The following is a 16,621-nucleotide window of genomic DNA, read 5'->3' as shown; positions in this document are numbered from 1 at the left end:
TTCATCTTTAAATCATTAGTGCTCATTTCCAGGGCAGTTCTTGCAGTAATGGTTGTCAGAGAATAACAGTGTTCTAAAAGCTGTGCAGGCTTTTGTGCCCACCACTTCTCCTGCCTGTTAATGACAGACACCTAAATTTATGCTACATTCACTAATAGCAGCGAGTGCTCAGGCTGTGCTTGCTGCTCTTACCCAGAGCCATGAGCCACCCTGGCAATTGCTCATGTTCCTAAAGCAGCCAGATTAGCACCTTGCTGAAGTGGATTCAAAGAAAATCACTGCTCAGGAGTGGACAAAATTTGGACCATTTGGAATATGGAAGAGCAAGGGAAAAAGCTGGCATTAAAACCCTGCCTCTGGAGCCCATGTTTTTGTCTGGGCTGCTACTGCTGTAATCAGCTCCAAGCTCCCAGCTCTAAAATGATGCTCAGCAGTTCTCCCTCTATCAGTACTTCACAAAGAACCATCCCTAAGAGTATTTTCTTTGAGCTTTTGCCCAGCCTGTTCTGTGGTGTTTGTATCTCTGGATGGCTCAGCACAGGCATGTTTTGTGTCACCCTGCTCATTCCTGAGCTTGTCCACGTGCTGAACTGGTAAAAGCTGCCAGGAACCTGGGATTTCTCTTTGTGCTGCCTGACACCCTGACACCTGAGCAGATCACAAAATATAAAGGCATCTTTGAAATATTTGATGAATATTTGAAACACATCAATAATACTGAACCATGTGTACAGGTGTCTCTTTGGAATTCATGTGTACTTTATCTGGAAAAATTAAATAGCAAAGGGAACCACCCACAAGGCAACACATCTTGAGAATAGAAGTGGAAAGATTTATAGAACCTCAAAACCAATCCCTTGGGGTCTCATGACCACCAGCAGCACAGAAGTGTCTGTGTCTCCTCTGCCTCCTTCCCTTGGTGCAGCTGTGAACCAACACAAAGCATTTCCCTCCATGCTCTCCTGTCCTGGCATCTTCCTGCTCCTGGAGGAACACGAGCAGCTCTTTGTCCTCAGCAGCTTCCTGGGCACTTGGTGTTCCCAAAGAAGAGAAACCACAGAGGCTGCTCAGTGTCACTTGCTGGGATTCCCCTTCAACTCCAGCTTGGGAAACTTCAGTTCTAGTACAACAGCTTCCTGTTTGTGCTGCTCTGAGTGTATTCCCAAGGTGGCAAAACTCTCCTAACCTTTTTTATTGCTGGACACAAGGAACAACTTTTTTACCAGAGGATGAACACTCATTCATGTCCCACTTTTAAACTGCTGCCCTTTTACCTCATTTCATATCCTTGAAGAAGCTTTACCAGGGGATTACAGCAGTCACAGAAAACATTTCTTCTGACAGATCATTACAAGGGCATGAGAAGAAATATCTTTCCATCATAACCTACTTAGAAACCCAAACTCTTCATGTCTTCTTTAACTCTTACAGTCCTTCCCTTGCTTTTCTCCCCTTCTGAACTGAGTCAGACTTGTGGCTGTTCTTTCGTGGCATCTTCTGAATCTTCTGAATTTGCCTGTGTTGCTGGATCTCTGCTGATTGTGTCAGGTGGGGACTGGCTGGAGTTCAGCCCACGTGGTGTCACCTGTTCAGGGATGTCATCAAGTTTCTGGTTTGTCCGTGCCACTTGCTTTCCCATTTGAACAGCTTCATCATAGGAAGGTGGCAGGTCCATGGCATAGAGGCTGTAAGCTGGAGGGGACACAGTGTTCTTATCCATATCCACAAATACCAAGGGAATCTGGACACTTGGGGGGTACTGCCATGAGCTGTATGCTGGGAAGAAAAAGAATTTAAAATAAAAATTAAACACCTGCATGGGACACCAATATATGAAAGGCTCTTTTTCCTGGAAATTACAGACTTTTCTATTTTCAGAATGAATGCACTGTATATTGGAGCTGTCCATGTAGGGTCACTCCTGATCTTCAGTGTCACTCACTGTCACCCTGATCCCTCCCTTCACCTCTTGTGCTCCCCCTGTGGGGCTGGAATTGTTCTGGGAGCTCACTGGGAATTGCTGGAGCTCACTGGGAATTGCTGGAGCTCACTGGGAATTGCTGTTCCTGCAGGGCTGGACACAGCCCCAGGCACGGGGTGAGGAGCTCAGGGTGAGGAGCTCAGGGTGAGGAGCTCAGGGTGAGGGGCACAGGCTGAGGGGCACAGGGTGAGGAGCACAGGGTGAGGAGCACAGGGTGAGGAGCACAGGGTGAGGGGCACAGGGTGAGGGGCACAGGCTGAGTGGCACAGGCTGAGGAGCACAGGGTGAGGGGCACAGGGTGAGGAGCACAGGGTGAGGGGCACAAGCTGAGGGGCACAGGCTGAGGAGCACAGGGTGAGGGGCACAGGGTGAGAGGCACAGGGTGAGGAGCACAGAGTGAGGGGCACAGGGTGAGGGGCACAGGGTGAGGGGCACAGGCTGAGGGGCACAGGGTGAGGAGCACAGGGTGAGGGGCACAGGGTGAGGGGCACAGGCTGAGGGGCACAGGCTGAGGAGCACAGGGTGAGGGGCACAGGGTGAGGAGCACAAGCTGAGGGGCACAGGGTGAGGAGCTCAGGGTGAGGGGCACAGGGTGAGGGGCACAGGGTGAGGAGCACAGGCTGAGGGGCACAGGCTGAGGGGCACAGGGTGAGGGGCACAGGGTGAGGAGCACAGGGTGAGGAGCACAGGGTGAGGAGCTCAGGGTGAGGAGCACAGGGTGAGGAGCACAGGGTGAGGAGCTCAGGGTGAGGGGCTCAGGGTGAGGAGCTCAGGGTGAGGAGCTCAGGGTGAGGAGCTCAGGCTGAGGGGCACACGCTGAGGGGCACACGCTGAGGGGCACAGGGTGACCCCAGGGTACTCACAGGTGACTGTGCTGTGGGCAGTGCTGTCACTGTCAATGCCAATCACGGCCAGGTCGCAGGGGTGCCGAGGGAAGGGCTCCACTGGGATCCTTTTCTTCCTGCAGCAGAACCTGACACAGCTCACTGAGACCCCGCAGAGCAGGAGCAGGAACACCAGCAGCAAGATCAGCCTGAAAGAGGGGGAACACCTCCAGTACTCTGCTTATGTTTTACTGCTTCTCAACCACAATATCATTTCAAAATGGTCAGAGGACAGGCCAAGCCTCCTTTAGTTGTGAATGGGGGCTGGATCCTGGGTTAGAAAGTTGGATCACACACACTCAGTCATGAGCTGAAGAATTACTGCCCAGCAGTACAACCCCTTCTGGCTCACAGGTGCTGAAACATTTCACTATTTTGCATTATTTTCTACTTCTGTGCAGGGAGAATGGCTCTGCTTTCCACAGCAAGAGAGGGTTTGTACTTGGAGGGAAGCACAAGCACCAACTTTCACAAGTCTAGGGCCTCTCTTTATTCATGAGCATGGAAATGATATTATATTAAATTATATTTATGCCTTGAAAACACAATTCTATCTGTAGCTATTGCTTAAGGAAGTTTAATATTTAACAATTTAATGTACCTAGACTGATATACCTGTGTTTCAGGTTCTCCACTAAAACTCCACCTGCCCACCTCTCAGTTTCTCAGTCCAACTCCCTCTTTCCTGGAGGCTTTCAGAAGCCTTCTCAATCTATTTTTAGTAACTGTGTATTTTTAAAGAGCTCTGTATTTTAAAACTGCTCCAGACTGAAGGAGGTGAAGGAATCAACTCCCTCTGTGTGCTCAGAGCCAATGTATGGACAGAGTGCCAACCATGCAAACAACGTCAGGGCACCTGTACCAGGTGTGAGAGGAATCCTGTTGGGAATCCCCTCTCTGGTCCCAGTTTGTCCCTCCCAGCAGGTTGTGCTCAGCTCTGTGCCCAGCAGAGGGGACAGTCCCTGTCCCTGTTCCATAGAAGGGAGTGAGTCCTGCATGAGGCAGGGCCAGGGCCCAGCAAATCCCTGCTGGAGCTGCCCTGTGAGAGCAGCCAATGGCCAGCAGGGCTCTGGCTATTTAGGAAGAACAAACAAGCCCTGGAGTTCAACTCCAGAGCACTCAGAAGGGAAAGATGACACAGCCCTCGGTGAATGCTGGTCCCCACCTGACACCCAATCTCCCCTGGCCTCGTCCAGCCCATTCCTCTGAAAACAGAGAAACCCTTCCCTGATCCTGCCTGAGAGAAGCCTTTCCACTGCCCTGCTCCAAGGGCTGCTTATAAAAACCTCCAAAGGGTTCTGGGTTGGGAAGATTAAAAGCCAACTTACCAGACATACCACAGACTTGTCCAATCAGACATGTTCTGAGGGCATCTGTGAAGGAAGGCAGATGATTCACTGATTAAACAGTGCATGTATGGCAGGGAATGCACTTTCCTGGGGTGGAAAAGGGAAAGCACTCAGTGAGGGTATGGAGCAAAACCACCTTAGATTGTTCTTCATGGTTGTACCATTACTTCAGATGAGAACATGCAAACAATCCCACTGTAAAAGTTGGTTCTGAATCAATAAATGTTTTTATTGACTGGTGCTTTACTCTTGCTTGGAGAGAGAATGACTTGTGCAGGATTCCCAAAAAGCCAAATCAGTGTTGTTTAAAGGTAATTGAGATGGGGTGCCTCATACCAGAGGCCTGTCTGAAAATGCTGGTCTGGACAACTGCCTGTGTCCCCCAGGTATTTTAAAGTTATTTTTTCCATGGCTCCAGTGCAGCCAGGAATGGCTTTTTTCAGCTCTGGTGCAGCACAAAGGAGGAGAACAGCTCCTGTGCCATTTCAGCAGGGCTGTGTGTGCTGAACCTCCTGTGGGATTTCCTGTGCCAGAACAGGGGCTCTGAGCACAGCACAGCCTCTGCAAACTGGGCACGAGTGACACCCGGAGTCATCGCGGGGGAGAACCTCAGTCCACAGAGCAGGGGCAGCCAAGTGAATTTGAAAGTCGCTGACTGTCTTAGAGATCAGAAAAGAAGCTGTAAGGGATGGCCATGAGCAAGTCACCGTTCTGTCGTGGGGATGTCACTCGGTGCCGGTGGGAAGGTTTGGGAGCAGGCAGTGGTTACTCACCGGGCAGAGCTGTCACAGTTGCTCCCAGAGCAGAGCGGTGCCCGGGGAAGGGCAGCCCGGCCTTGGATCAGCAGGTGCCCACAGGAGAAGTTCCCCGTCCCTGCTGCCCGTGCCCCGAGGCTCCGGCTGGGACGAGCGTCCGAGAGCCCCGGGAGCCACCGCTGCTGCTTCAAGGACACGCGGCCGGCGCTGAAAGGGGACACCGAGCCCTGGCCCGGGCTGGGCAGCGCAATAAATAACCGGGACCGTCCGGGGGGGCAGAGCCCGGGCAGGGCACGGCGGGACCGGGCAGCGCCGCCCCCGGGCCCCGCGGCCCCGACCGATCCGCCCGATCCGACCGATCCGCCCGCGGGAGGGGCCGGGGCCGGGCGGGGCAGAGCGGCCCGGACACCCCCAGCGTGTCCCTGATTCTGCACCGGTCCCTGCCCCAGCCCGATCCCCTGCACCAGCCCCTGTCCCTGCCCCTGTCACTGCCCCATCCCCTGCACCTGTTCCTGCTCCCATCCCTATCCCTGTCCCTGTATCTGTCCCCATCCCTATCCGTGTCTCCCTATCCCTGTCCCTGTATCTGTCTCTATCTCTGTCCCTGCCCTGTCCCTGCCCCATCCCCTGCACCTGTTCCTGCTCCCATCCCTATCCCTGTATCTGTCCCCATCCCTATCCCTGTCTCCCTATCCCTATCCCTGTATCTGTCTCTCTCTCTGTCCCTGCCCCTGCCCAGCCCGGGATGTCAGGAGGGGTACAGGGGACAGAGCTCCGCTTGCAGAGATTTCCCTGGAGCGCTTCAGGACTGCACTCGAAGCTCTCACCAGACCAGAACCCATCAGGTGTGCAGCCCCTGGACACACCCTGAGCCTCTGCTGTGCCAGAGGGACTTGAAGGAGAAATAAAGGAATGAGAAACCTGGTATGAAATATATGAGTTAGAAATAAATGTTTAGAAGAGCAGATAATTTCCCCTTCTAAACCCAGCCTTGTTAAAGCAGGTGGAACACGACTGAAAAGGTTTCAACGGCTCTTTAGGATCGCTGTGCTCCAGGCTATTTCAAATGTAGAAATTCCTTATCTCCACCCATGAGCCTTTGTCGTGTTCTCATCCCTGTCCAGCTGAGGAGGGCAGCGATGCCTTTGGTGGCCCCACCCCATGGGGACCCCAGTGGACACAATGCCTGGGGAGCACCAGGTGATGTTCCCTGCTCTGCATCCCTAGAACTGATGCCCGCTGTTTCCAGCTCACAATGGCATGTGACAAAGTGACTGCAGTGCTTTCCTCCAGCACTGCTCAGGGTCATGGGGCCATTGCTCATTTAGGAAAACCTGTGCTCATACGTGTGAAGAAATAGCTGAAGTCACTTCTGGAGAAGCAGAACATGAATTAATAAATGTGTGTGACACCAGTGCTTGTTTTCTCACTCTCTGCTTTACAATGAGCTGGGTTTGCCCTTAAGCATTAATAAGATCATACATGGGGGTGTGAATTGCTCATTAAATCAGAACTGCATCAGTGCCATGAAGTTCATGTTGGCTTTTAGATCCAAATCTGGAAGCACGAGTTTGTATCCAGGGACCCAAGAGTGGTCACAGTTGCAAAACTCAGTTTGAAAGTGGAATGGTCACAAGTGCAGTTAGAGGAGCAGAGAACTTCAACTTCCAGGAAATGAAGAAATATTTCTGAGGTTACATTTTCCATATTATCCTCACAACAGCTCCATTCCTACTGGAGTCCTGTGATATGGAAACAGAAACACAGGGTTCCATGTTTAGAGTCCCCTGGCAGTTTTAATGGCCAGTGTGGATAACCCACTCTGGAAGCACAGAACTGAACAGGGCCGGTGACTTTCCAGGAGATGAACTTGCAGGAGCTGTGCTGAGCTTCTCCTGGGCACTGGGATTGGCACTGATCCATGCCAGGAGAACACAGCAGCACTCTCTGTGTGCTCAGGGAATTCCCTACAGAGCCACTCACTACTCCTGGATCAGCTCCATGTGCCTGAGTTCCCAGGGAATTGTTTCCATCTTCAGCTGTCCCAGTCAATTTTCTGTTCATTGGAAAAATATCAAGAAGCTGTTGCACATAACACACATTGTACATGAGAATGGTGTGGGCAGGAGCATCCTCACAGAATTCCTGCATTTTCAGTAAACTGAAGGTGGGAATCACTGGCCATTGCAGGTTTGCATCATGACAATTCTAACTGTGGTAGCTCAATGGAATGGCAGTGAAACATCCAGGGTTACATTTTGCAGACACATTTTGCACACCCAGGGTTACATTTTGCAGACACATTTTGCACACCCAGGGTTACATTTTGCAGACACAATTGCTAATCCCGGGTTACATTTTGCAGACACGGTAACTGCTTTTGCTTTTGGAACTGCAGGGGTGTCCCAGGTGAGGCAGCACAGTCTGCTCACATTCCCATGGCTCAGCTTTTCCACATCAGACAATTTGTTTTCCCTTCCACATCAGCCTGTGTCTCATTGCCGAGTGCTGTCCATGTGAGAGCTGGCACTTCACCCTCTGTGTCCCCAAAGAACAAAGAAATCCAAGAGAGGGAACCCCAATCCTGAGCAGCCATTGTGCCCCCAAGAATGATCATTTTTCAGGACAAGCTAAAATTCCAGGCTTTTCTCTTATGAAAGGGACTGAAACCTGCTCAGATTTCCATAAGTGTTTTACAGAACGTCAGCTGGAGTTTACAGGGAGAGTTTACTTTATTTTCAGTCCTCCAGAAATAACCACCTGTTCCAGTTATCCTGGTCCAACCTCCCCCGAGACAACAAACACATCCTGAATTTTAAACGTGGAGACTTTGACCAGAGAAACCCAGAACCTTCTGTTCACTTCAAGCCTGTGAAAATATTGATCCAAGTTCTCCAGTGCCAGGAAAGCAGGTACAGTGGGTGACACCCCTGGGTACCAGTGGCACCTTCAGCTGGTTGGTGGCAGCTGCTCCTTACCCAGCCCAACCCTGCGAGGGCACCAGTGTCACTGTCTTCACATCATTCTTTAATTTTTTACTTCTTTTCATCCTCTGGATGCTTTTTCTCAGGACCTGACCTCTGTGAAGTGGAAGATTGCTAAGACAGGGGTGTTGCTTCCTGGTAAATGTTACACTTATTTTCAGCATTCTGTATGGTTATCATAACCAGAGTCTGGAGTCTGATTTGTTGTCAGCCATCACTGTTTGGTTTCCAGGAGTGAAATCTGGAGGATCCTCACACAAAGAATGCCCACAACAGCCTGAAGTAGCTCCTCCAGTCCCACAGGCTGTGCCCTTCCTTGCTCACTGTGGCTGTGGAGTGAGCAGTGCTGTGAGCAGTGCTGTGAGTGCCTGTGGTGGGATTTACTCACCCTTTTGGGGCTGCAGGGGAGCCAGCACACAGAGCCCTTTGTGCCAGCTCCAGGCCCAGCTGTGCCAGCAGCAGCACCCAGGGCCTCCAAGGAAGGCAGAGCTGTCCCTGGCTGGCACTGCCACCCCCAGTGCTGCCAGCCCAGGACACCGGGGCTGCTTCAGCATCTGCAGTCCTTAGACTGAGGAGTTAAGTGACTCCACGGGCACTCGAGCCATTATTAAATAGAACACATCAATGGATCAAACACTGGCTGGAAAAACAAGGAACCCCCTCTTCACCCCCACAAACCTCCTCTGTCAGAGGGGGAGCCTGGTTTAAATGTTCCTTGTGACAATTGCTCCCCTGCTGGTTCCTCGTTACCACAGGGATATTTACAAATAACGTTTCTGTTTTCTGATTGCATCATCTGAGTCAGGGATCTGACAGCCAGGGCCAAAGGTCAGCACGCCCTCGGAGTGCTGGGGAGGGAACTTTGCCACAGACTGCCTGTGACTCAGGAAAGAGTGTGATAAGAGATGCACAGGATTATCCTGTGTCTGATGGCTGCTGCCTTCCTGCTCCCTCCATTCTCCATCTCTGCTTCCTGACAGAAGTTCCACCTGCAGGGCACTCTGGCTTCCCCAGAACAGCAGGATTCTGCTCTCACCCAGAATTCAGCAGAAGGCAAATATAGAAATACAAAGTTCCTGGACAGCCAGGATGTCTGGCAAGTGTCTGCCCATATCCAGGGAACAGCACAGGAATGTTCCCCCTTGACCTCCTGTTACCAGGCACGTTTGACTGAACATTGTAAAAGTGACTCCCCAGATGATTTGGAGGAGGCTTGAATAAGAAACTTTATTCTGGTCTTAGAAAAAGTCAAGGCCTTTCCAAATCCTACAAAAAGCATCTGAAATTGGATAAAGATAGAAACTCACTGATGTGGATGTAAAGCAGATATTCCTCCTGGTGGGATGATTTGGGAGACTTGGGATTAACAGCAGCTGTAGCTGCTTGGGGCCCTCAGGAATTCTTTCCTCTAACACAAGATTATTGTCACAGAGTCAGCTGGAAAATTAAGCTACTGACACCAGAGTTTACAGAGAACTTTGGGTGAAACAGCAGAAATGTTACATGGCCCTTCCCTCCCATGTCCCTGCTGCCCTCACTTATCTGCAACAACCTCAAAATCCTCCCATGTTCCAGCAGAGATCTCCCAGGAATGGAACCTCCATCTTCTTCCATTCGCCTGACCCCTCAGGCAGTGGGAGCAGCTGCAGACACCACTCTGGCCATGAGCAGGACTCGGTAGCACTCTGTGATGTCCCCTTTCACAGTCAGCAGGGCTGACACCACAGGGGGGTCACTGGTCTGCAGAGAGAACCACACAGACACCAGCCTGGTCTTGTGGACACAGGAGACACGAGCTGCTCACCTTCTAAACTCTGTGTTTCACATCTCAGTGTTCAGGTACCAGTTATAGCTGCAGGTGACAGCTACAGCCACTGTGCTGGCTCCTCTCTGTCCCCAAGTGATGCTCATGCTGCAGCCAGTGAGGTGTGACAGTGACTCAGCACTGTGTCCCCACAGAGACTGTCCCCACGTCACTGCCATGGCAGCTGGGCACAGCAGCAAGCACAGAGCTCCCAGGGAGGGCTGGAAGGAAATCCTGTCAGCCCCCAGTGAGTGCTCAGGGTTGAGCAAGAGCAGGGTTACCAAGGGGCACCATGCAGGCTGGATTCACCCTGCCAGGAACTCTGCTGTCTCTTCCTGTTGTGATGGCACAAAACTTTTAATTTTGGAACCAGCTACTCATTGTGCCATCCCACACACGGGGGACTCAGTGCCCCCATGCTCCATGAATGCCCACGGAGGGGAATCAGGGCAATCACAGCCCCGTGGAGCTGTTGGGACATCACATCCAACTTTACAAGGCACAAGTAGCAGATAAAGGGCAGTAGAAGGGAAATGGGGCGTGCAACAGGAGCTTTGTGCCACACCCCGTCAGGAGCCCTGTGTGACACCCATCAGGATCTTTGTGTGACACCCCAGCAGGAGCCCTGTGTGACACCCATCAGGATCTTTGTGTGCCACCCTCCCGGAGCCCCGCGTGCCCCAGCGGTGTCGCAGGCTCACCTGCAGGTCGGCAGGTGGCACCCACGAGACGCCGATGCGCTTGAGCTGCCCGCGCTCCAGGGCTCCCTTGGCTCCGTCCAGCTCGAAGCCCGCCCGCCGCACCTCGGGGCCGCTGTCCAGGCTGAACTCCACGCTCTGGCACGGACACACAAATTCAATTTGCTGCTGACTTAGTATGATAATGCTAATTCCTTATATTAGCCCCTGAAAAATAAGCTTTTCTAACACTGTGCTTTTATAATGTCAAATTCATTAGAAACTCTGAAAGCTGCTTTTTAAAATTTATCAATTTGTGAATTTTGGACAGAAGGAATGTGCAGCCCTTTTTATGAGTTTCTGAATTTTGGAGAGAAGGAAGGAGCAGCCCTTTGCACACTGTCAGGATCCCACCCAGCACCTGGCACAAACCTGCAGGTTTTATTTCCCTCACCTTCCTGGCTGCCATCTGAGGACTTTGAATGGCCCCCACGGTGATCTCTGCCCTGGCTGGCTCTGCTGAGCCCTCCACAAACTCCAGGAGCAGGAGAAGGGACCTCACTGCTTCTTGTGGCCCTAAACAAACAGCAAGCGGGTCAGCTCTGAGACAGGCAAACTGAGCCTTTGGCCTTTGGGAACCAACAGAAACTGCAGCAGGTTCAAAACAAGGTGATGTGGTATCTCAGGAGCTGGCACAGACAAAGAGATCCTTTCACAGAATTAGTGAGGAATTAAGGAAAAGGAGGTTTGGACAATTTGCAAAGTGCAATTATTACTTGTTTATCAAGTTCCAGGCTGGTTTTCTAGCCCATGGCACACAGCTCTGTGTATTTTATTCCTACTTATGTGTGTGTGCCTGGACTTATTTACAGCTCAGGAGTCAGGAGCTGTTTGCATCCTGTCCCATTAAATTAAGGAAGACTTCAAACCCCCAGAAGTTTTATAACAGGACAAACAGGAGGATCCAGGATATGTGATTATATATGAAATAATTTCTTAAACATTTAATGCACCTCAGAGAAGTGGCAGAAAGCAAATGCATCTTAACTCTTCACAGTAGTATTACATTATAATCATTTTTTCAAAGAAGATGCAGAGGTAGAAGATCATCATTAAGACAAAACTGCATTCAAATGAAGAGAAAAACTTTCCTTAAAAGAAACTTTCGTGGTATTTTTGTGTATGATGAATCTATGCTGTAATATAATGCTTATTTTTTCTGATTCTGGAAAAATTGCCTTAAATTTCCTTTTTTCTTAAAGGAAGAGGAACATTCCCATGTCTGATCCCTCCCTGTTCCATAATAACAGTGGTGGCACTTTACCTTTTCCCAGTGCTTCCTGTGGTGCCACAGGTGGGGTCACAGCCAAGGACTCCACGGGCACATCCAGGGGCTCTCCCCCCTCCACAAACATGATGTGATTCCGGGCTGCTCCCTTCAGCTGGACCTCGTGGGCTGTGTGCTGGGTGGGACAGAAATGCTGGCTGCAGGTGACAGCTCGGTCACCCGCACGACGCTGGCACCGGAGCCAGCAGCACCAGCAAACGGAGGGGGCATCACGGTGCCAATGATCCTGGGCTCCAATGCAGGAGCTCTGCACCTCCCCTAGTTTGCCCACTCTGGCATTTCTGTTTTAACAACCAGGGCAATGTGCCTCAGGAGGGCACTGCACAAACGATTTATCCACAACCACTAAAAGAGACAAAACCTTTCTGCTGCCAAACTGGGTCAAGTGTGCGCTCACGCTCAGCTCGTCCCACCGTGCATTCCCAGCTGCAATCCCGCACTGTGCGAGGGCAGCAGCGGCTCTGGCTCGGCCCGGCCCTCTGCAGTGCTGCTGCTGGGCTTTGGTGGTCACTGTGCACCAACTTTTGGTGTCCTGGCAGTGCCCAGCGCTGCCCGCGGCGCGGCCACCTGCGCATCCGGCCGGGGCACGGCGGGAGCTCCGCAGATGGCACCGAGGGGCTCCCTGGGGCTGCTGCTCCTGCCGGGCCCTGCTGGGCAGCTGGAGCCCCCCTCTCCCTCTGCCCTGCCATTAAATGCTCCCTGCAGCAGCCCCTTGGAGCGTGCTCAGCTCCCGTCCCCTCCTGACTGTGCCGCGGGATGGACCCCACGTCACTGTTTTTATTAATTAATAACTGAATATCTAATCCTGAAAAATGCCATAGGGCCCCAAACGTGCCCTTTCCTCCCTACATCAGTTCATCCAACATTTAGACTGTTTTCATAATCCTGATTGTCTCACCTTGCCAAAGAGCAGAACCTTGAGACGGTCGGAGTAGTAGAGACTTTCATGATCAGGACTGAAGGTAACCACAAGATCCTGGCTCATCCCAGCCTCAATTTTTCCTTCTGTTGGAGAGACCCTGAACACACTGAAGCCATTATAGTTCTGTGTTCCTGGTAAATAAAAATGAGGATACAGATAAGAAAGGAGGACAGCTCCATTTTACTTCTTCATAAATTTTAAATCCATTTAATTTTTGTTGGAACAGCAAATAAATAAGAGCTGACACATGGCTTTGCAGCAAAACAGGGTGTTAGGAACACCAGATAAATCCATCCATCCATCAGTTTGATGCATTAATCTCCAGAGGAACTGAAGCAGCATCACCAAACCTTCCTATATTCTGACGTGTTTTTACAGATCTGGACATCTTTAAATGGAATCTTTAATGTGCAATTACTGTGTGGGTTTATTTAGATTTAAACACTAATTTCTCCTTACTTATGGATATTTGCTCAGGCTGCATACATTTACAGCCCCTCATATTGAAAGAATTATTACAGCTCCTACTGGGGAGCAAAATGAAGTCTTTAATTTCAGGGCTGTGATGCCCCAGGTCTGACAGTTGTGTGCATCTAAGAGGACACAGCTATGCTGCTTTCCACTTCCTGAGTCTTTAGCAGAGGAAAAAGAGCAAAGAATAAAAGAAATTTACCAACAATCTCTGTTCTGTGCAGAGAGGATGTGAGAAAGGAGGGGATTTTCTGCCGGTCTCTGTCCCGTGTTGGTGAGAGCGACTCCAGTTGCACAGAGAACAGCAGGGTCATGCTGGAAGTGTTCTTTATCTGGGGACATTCATTCACACAACAGCATTTGCATGAAGGAAATTGATTCTCAGGCCTGTAAGATCCATAGTTTGCAAAGGGGCTGAATTTATTTTGCTGCATTAGTGCAGCTCTGTGTCCCCAGATGCCACCAGAGGCACAATCAGTGCTGCCCACAATGTGCCACACCAACCCCCCTCTGCATCAATACTGGGGAGGAGTTTGTGTTGTGTTCCTCCTGACAGGAACTCTGCTGTGCTCTGCTCAGAGGCCTTACCTGGACTGTGGCAGTCACTGTGTCCCTGGCCATGACGTATCCCATGTCCAGCACCTCTCCCACGGAGCACTCAGTGCTGGGCACCACCCCGTGCCCACACAGGGGCAGGCTCAGGTTGGTCTGTGCCACCTGGATGTCCAGAGTTTCCAAGAACTGCCCAGAGGGTGCCTGGGTTAGTGCATCTGCTCAGGGAACCCCCATCCCTCCAGCTGACCCCTCCCAAGGGACCATCCCAGAACGGAGACAAGATCCAAATGCTGGACAGGGAACTTTGTCTCTCCTCTCCACTCCTCTTATCTTTTACTCACCCATTTATCCTCACTTGGACAAAAAGAGATGATCAGGGGTTTGTTTTCACCTGGCTCAAGTGTTCCAACTGCTCTGACCAACAGGAAGGGGCCATTGGGATTCAGAACTGAGAATCCCAGCTAAAGAGTGCAACTCAAGGAAAAACATTCATAAAGATTGAGAAAAAAGATAAATTCTACATATTGTTTCCATGTCTTAGGTCTGAACTAAGCATCTAAAAGCTTTTGAGAGGTCAATAACTCAAGAGAGAAGATGAGCTGGTGCTTTGGTGTGCAGCAGTTCCTCCTGCAGAGGCAGAGGCTGAAGGCTGAGCTCATGTGCTCCAGACAAGGATACCTCCAGCTTCCCTGGGGAGATGTTTTCTATTGTAATTCTCTTCATCATTCTGTGGCCTGCAAGGAATGAAAACACTTCCCAAAAGGAGGATGCTCATCCCTCTCATTCCTCCCCCTCACTCCTGCTCCTGCCTGAGCCACACTCATCCCAGGCCTATGGCTAAGGCACCACTCAAAGCTCACCAAAATGCTTTCAGACTGGGCCAGTCACTTCTGGAGCTTCCAGGTCCTGGTTTGGGGATCAGATCTGCTCTTCCACGGGCCTCAGCTGGCCAGAGGCTCCTTATTTTCCACCTAAATGCCACTAAGGGCTAATTTCTCTCCTGACTTTTGAAAATGTAAAACCACTGGGAAGAACTCACTGTCAGAGAGAAACAACTCCAAAGCAGAACGCAAACTCCATACCTACAGAAACATCCCCAAAATTGGCTGTGTTGATCCCAGAGTCTGACATGATCAGCACAGGAGGGGCCACAGCAGGGCAGTGCAGCTCCAGGTACAAGGTGTTGTGAGGGCTGCAAGAGAGCAAAGGCAGCTGGGGAATAAAAGGGCAGAGCTGGGAATAAGAGGGCAGAGCTCTGGGAATAAGAGGGCAGAGCTCTGGGAATAGGAGGGCAGAGCTCTGGGAGCACAGACACAACAACTGCCAGGGATCTGCTCCTGTCCAGGGTGTGACAGCACAGCACAGGGCTGGGTGACTGACTGTGCCTGAGCTACAGCTGCCTCAAAGTTTTCACACAATTATTCCTTCAGCTGCTTTGATATTCATGTGTTTGATTCTTATCCAACTGGTGGGCTGGGAGCATGAGTTTCTACCATTGAGCTATGAAGTAATTAAGAGCAGAAAACAAATTTCTCCCCCAAATGAATAAATCATCAATGGCACCATTTCCCCCTCACATCTCTGGGTTACCCAATGCACCCACCTGCAGGTCAAGCTCCCAGAGCCCTCCTCTCCACTGGCATGGCCACTTGCAACAGAGCATGGGATGATGTATTTGTTAAAACTCCCTCTGAAACTCCTTGTCAGGAAAGCCTGGGCTGCCCTGTAAGCATCAGAACTAGAGAATCCAGGAATAGGAATTATCTCAGAGAGTGAGAGAGCAAAAAAACATCAAATAAATATCTGCTGAGCTAATTGTGATTATTGTTTCTTAGTCACACATTCAAAATGGAATGTAACAGTGAAATAAAATGACTGTCAGGAATGGACCCACCCTACAAGAGAATAAAAATGAAGAACCCAGATAACAAATGTTACACCAAAGATTGCAAAAACCTCAATACAATTTCCTTTGGATGAATACTTCAGGAATTTCAGTGTCTTCCAGTGCTTCTACATCATCTCAGTGTCATGTAAACACACAGGATCACATTCCTCTAATGCAGTCTGTAGGCAATACTTCTAAAATAGGGAATTTTTTTGCAATCTCTGCTGAAAGTGTTTAGAAATTATAATTAATGGATTGCAATGAACATGGAATTGTAGTAAAAGATGTCAAAACATCCAGCACAGCCAAATGCCTGTTGCTTCAGTATGTATTTACTTCCAAATACTTCCAAATTCCTGAGCCTGGGCAGAAGTGTGGCTCTGAATTTCCTGCTGTAGAGGGGCCCTCAAGGATCAGATTTTGCCTGTGAGTGTCCCAGGCTGCAGGCAGCAATGCTGCTGGTGTTGGCTCTCCCTGAGGTGCTCACACTGCTCAGGGATTGCTCCTCATGCACATTCCCAGCAGCATTTCCCTGCCAGCACTGATGCTGACCACGACTCATGTGCTGGACTGTGTCAGCCCTCAAATTAAAACCAGAAAATCCTCTCAGCCATGGGTTTGGGCCATCAGCTGGCTCTGTAGATGTGCTCACAGAGGTTTCTTTGAGGAGTTTCTGTTGGTGCCCAAGCTGAGCTTTGCTGTTGCCCTTTCCATAAACCCGTGTTGGCTCAGCTCCACCCCCGCACAGCCCCAGCCCCTGCTCCCTGACAGATTCTTTGAAGTCTTCAATCCTTCTGATGCATAAAGGGATTCTTTGCCTCACATGAGAGGGTACAGCTGTGTGGCTCACAAGCAGCACTAATTTTGGAAACAGCCTCTGCAACACAGCTGAAGCTGTTCCCTCTCCAGTTTGCTTTCTTGTCTACCTACAGCTTTAGTAGATTTATTAAACTACTTCTAAAGAGAATGCTGTCTGTGTAGTACAAGATGCTTCTGTTGACTT

The 16,621-nt window shown here is 50.5% G+C and overlaps 2 protein-coding genes across 3 annotated transcripts in view; both read right to left on the bottom strand.

Annotated features, from left to right (window-relative positions):
* Window positions 1–1,179: 1,179 nt before the first annotated feature.
* TMEM52 (transmembrane protein 52) lies at window positions 1,180–5,181 on the bottom strand. Of its 2 annotated transcripts, XM_058039391.1 has the most exons (4): window positions 4,988–5,181; window positions 4,194–4,238; window positions 2,845–3,014; window positions 1,180–1,776 (listed from the first exon to the last, which is right to left on the bottom strand). In XM_058039391.1, exons 2-4 carry the CDS (start codon window positions 4,223–4,225, stop codon window positions 1,466–1,468), a joined length of 513 nt encoding a protein of 170 aa, XP_057895374.1. In that variant the 5' UTR covers window positions 4,226–4,238; window positions 4,988–5,181; the 3' UTR covers window positions 1,180–1,465. The 2 variants fall into 2 exon arrangements, with proteins under 2 accessions (XP_057895374.1, XP_057895373.1); XM_058039390.1 differs by lacking the exon at window positions 4,988–5,181 and having other exon boundaries at window positions 4,194–4,584.
* A 3,334-nt stretch (window positions 5,182–8,515) lies between these two features.
* The window catches only part of CFAP74 (cilia and flagella associated protein 74), a 36,389-nt gene continuing 28,283 nt past the window's right edge, over window positions 8,516–16,621 (bottom strand). The window contains exons 29-39 of the mRNA XM_058039444.1: window positions 15,334–15,468; window positions 14,813–14,922; window positions 14,409–14,464; window positions 14,072–14,191; window positions 13,764–13,916; window positions 13,378–13,507; window positions 12,681–12,835; window positions 11,759–11,897; window positions 10,889–11,010; window positions 10,459–10,593; window positions 8,516–9,693 (exon numbers count right to left, since the gene is read on the bottom strand). Coding sequence (XP_057895427.1) covers window positions 9,580–9,693; window positions 10,459–10,593; window positions 10,889–11,010; window positions 11,759–11,897; window positions 12,681–12,835; window positions 13,378–13,507; window positions 13,764–13,916; window positions 14,072–14,191; window positions 14,409–14,464; window positions 14,813–14,922; window positions 15,334–15,468 — 1,369 coding nt within the window. The 3' untranslated portion in view covers window positions 8,516–9,579. The remainder of the gene's footprint in view (window positions 9,694–10,458; window positions 10,594–10,888; window positions 11,011–11,758; window positions 11,898–12,680; window positions 12,836–13,377; window positions 13,508–13,763; window positions 13,917–14,071; window positions 14,192–14,408; window positions 14,465–14,812; window positions 14,923–15,333; window positions 15,469–16,621) is intronic.

This window comes from Melospiza georgiana, chromosome 22 (assembly GCF_028018845.1).
Source record: "Melospiza georgiana isolate bMelGeo1 chromosome 22, bMelGeo1.pri, whole genome shotgun sequence".
NCBI classification, from domain to species: Eukaryota; Metazoa; Chordata; class Aves; order Passeriformes; family Passerellidae; genus Melospiza; species Melospiza georgiana.
Note: the sequence above shows the minus strand (reverse complement) of the source record. Positions and strands in the feature narration are given on the sequence as shown.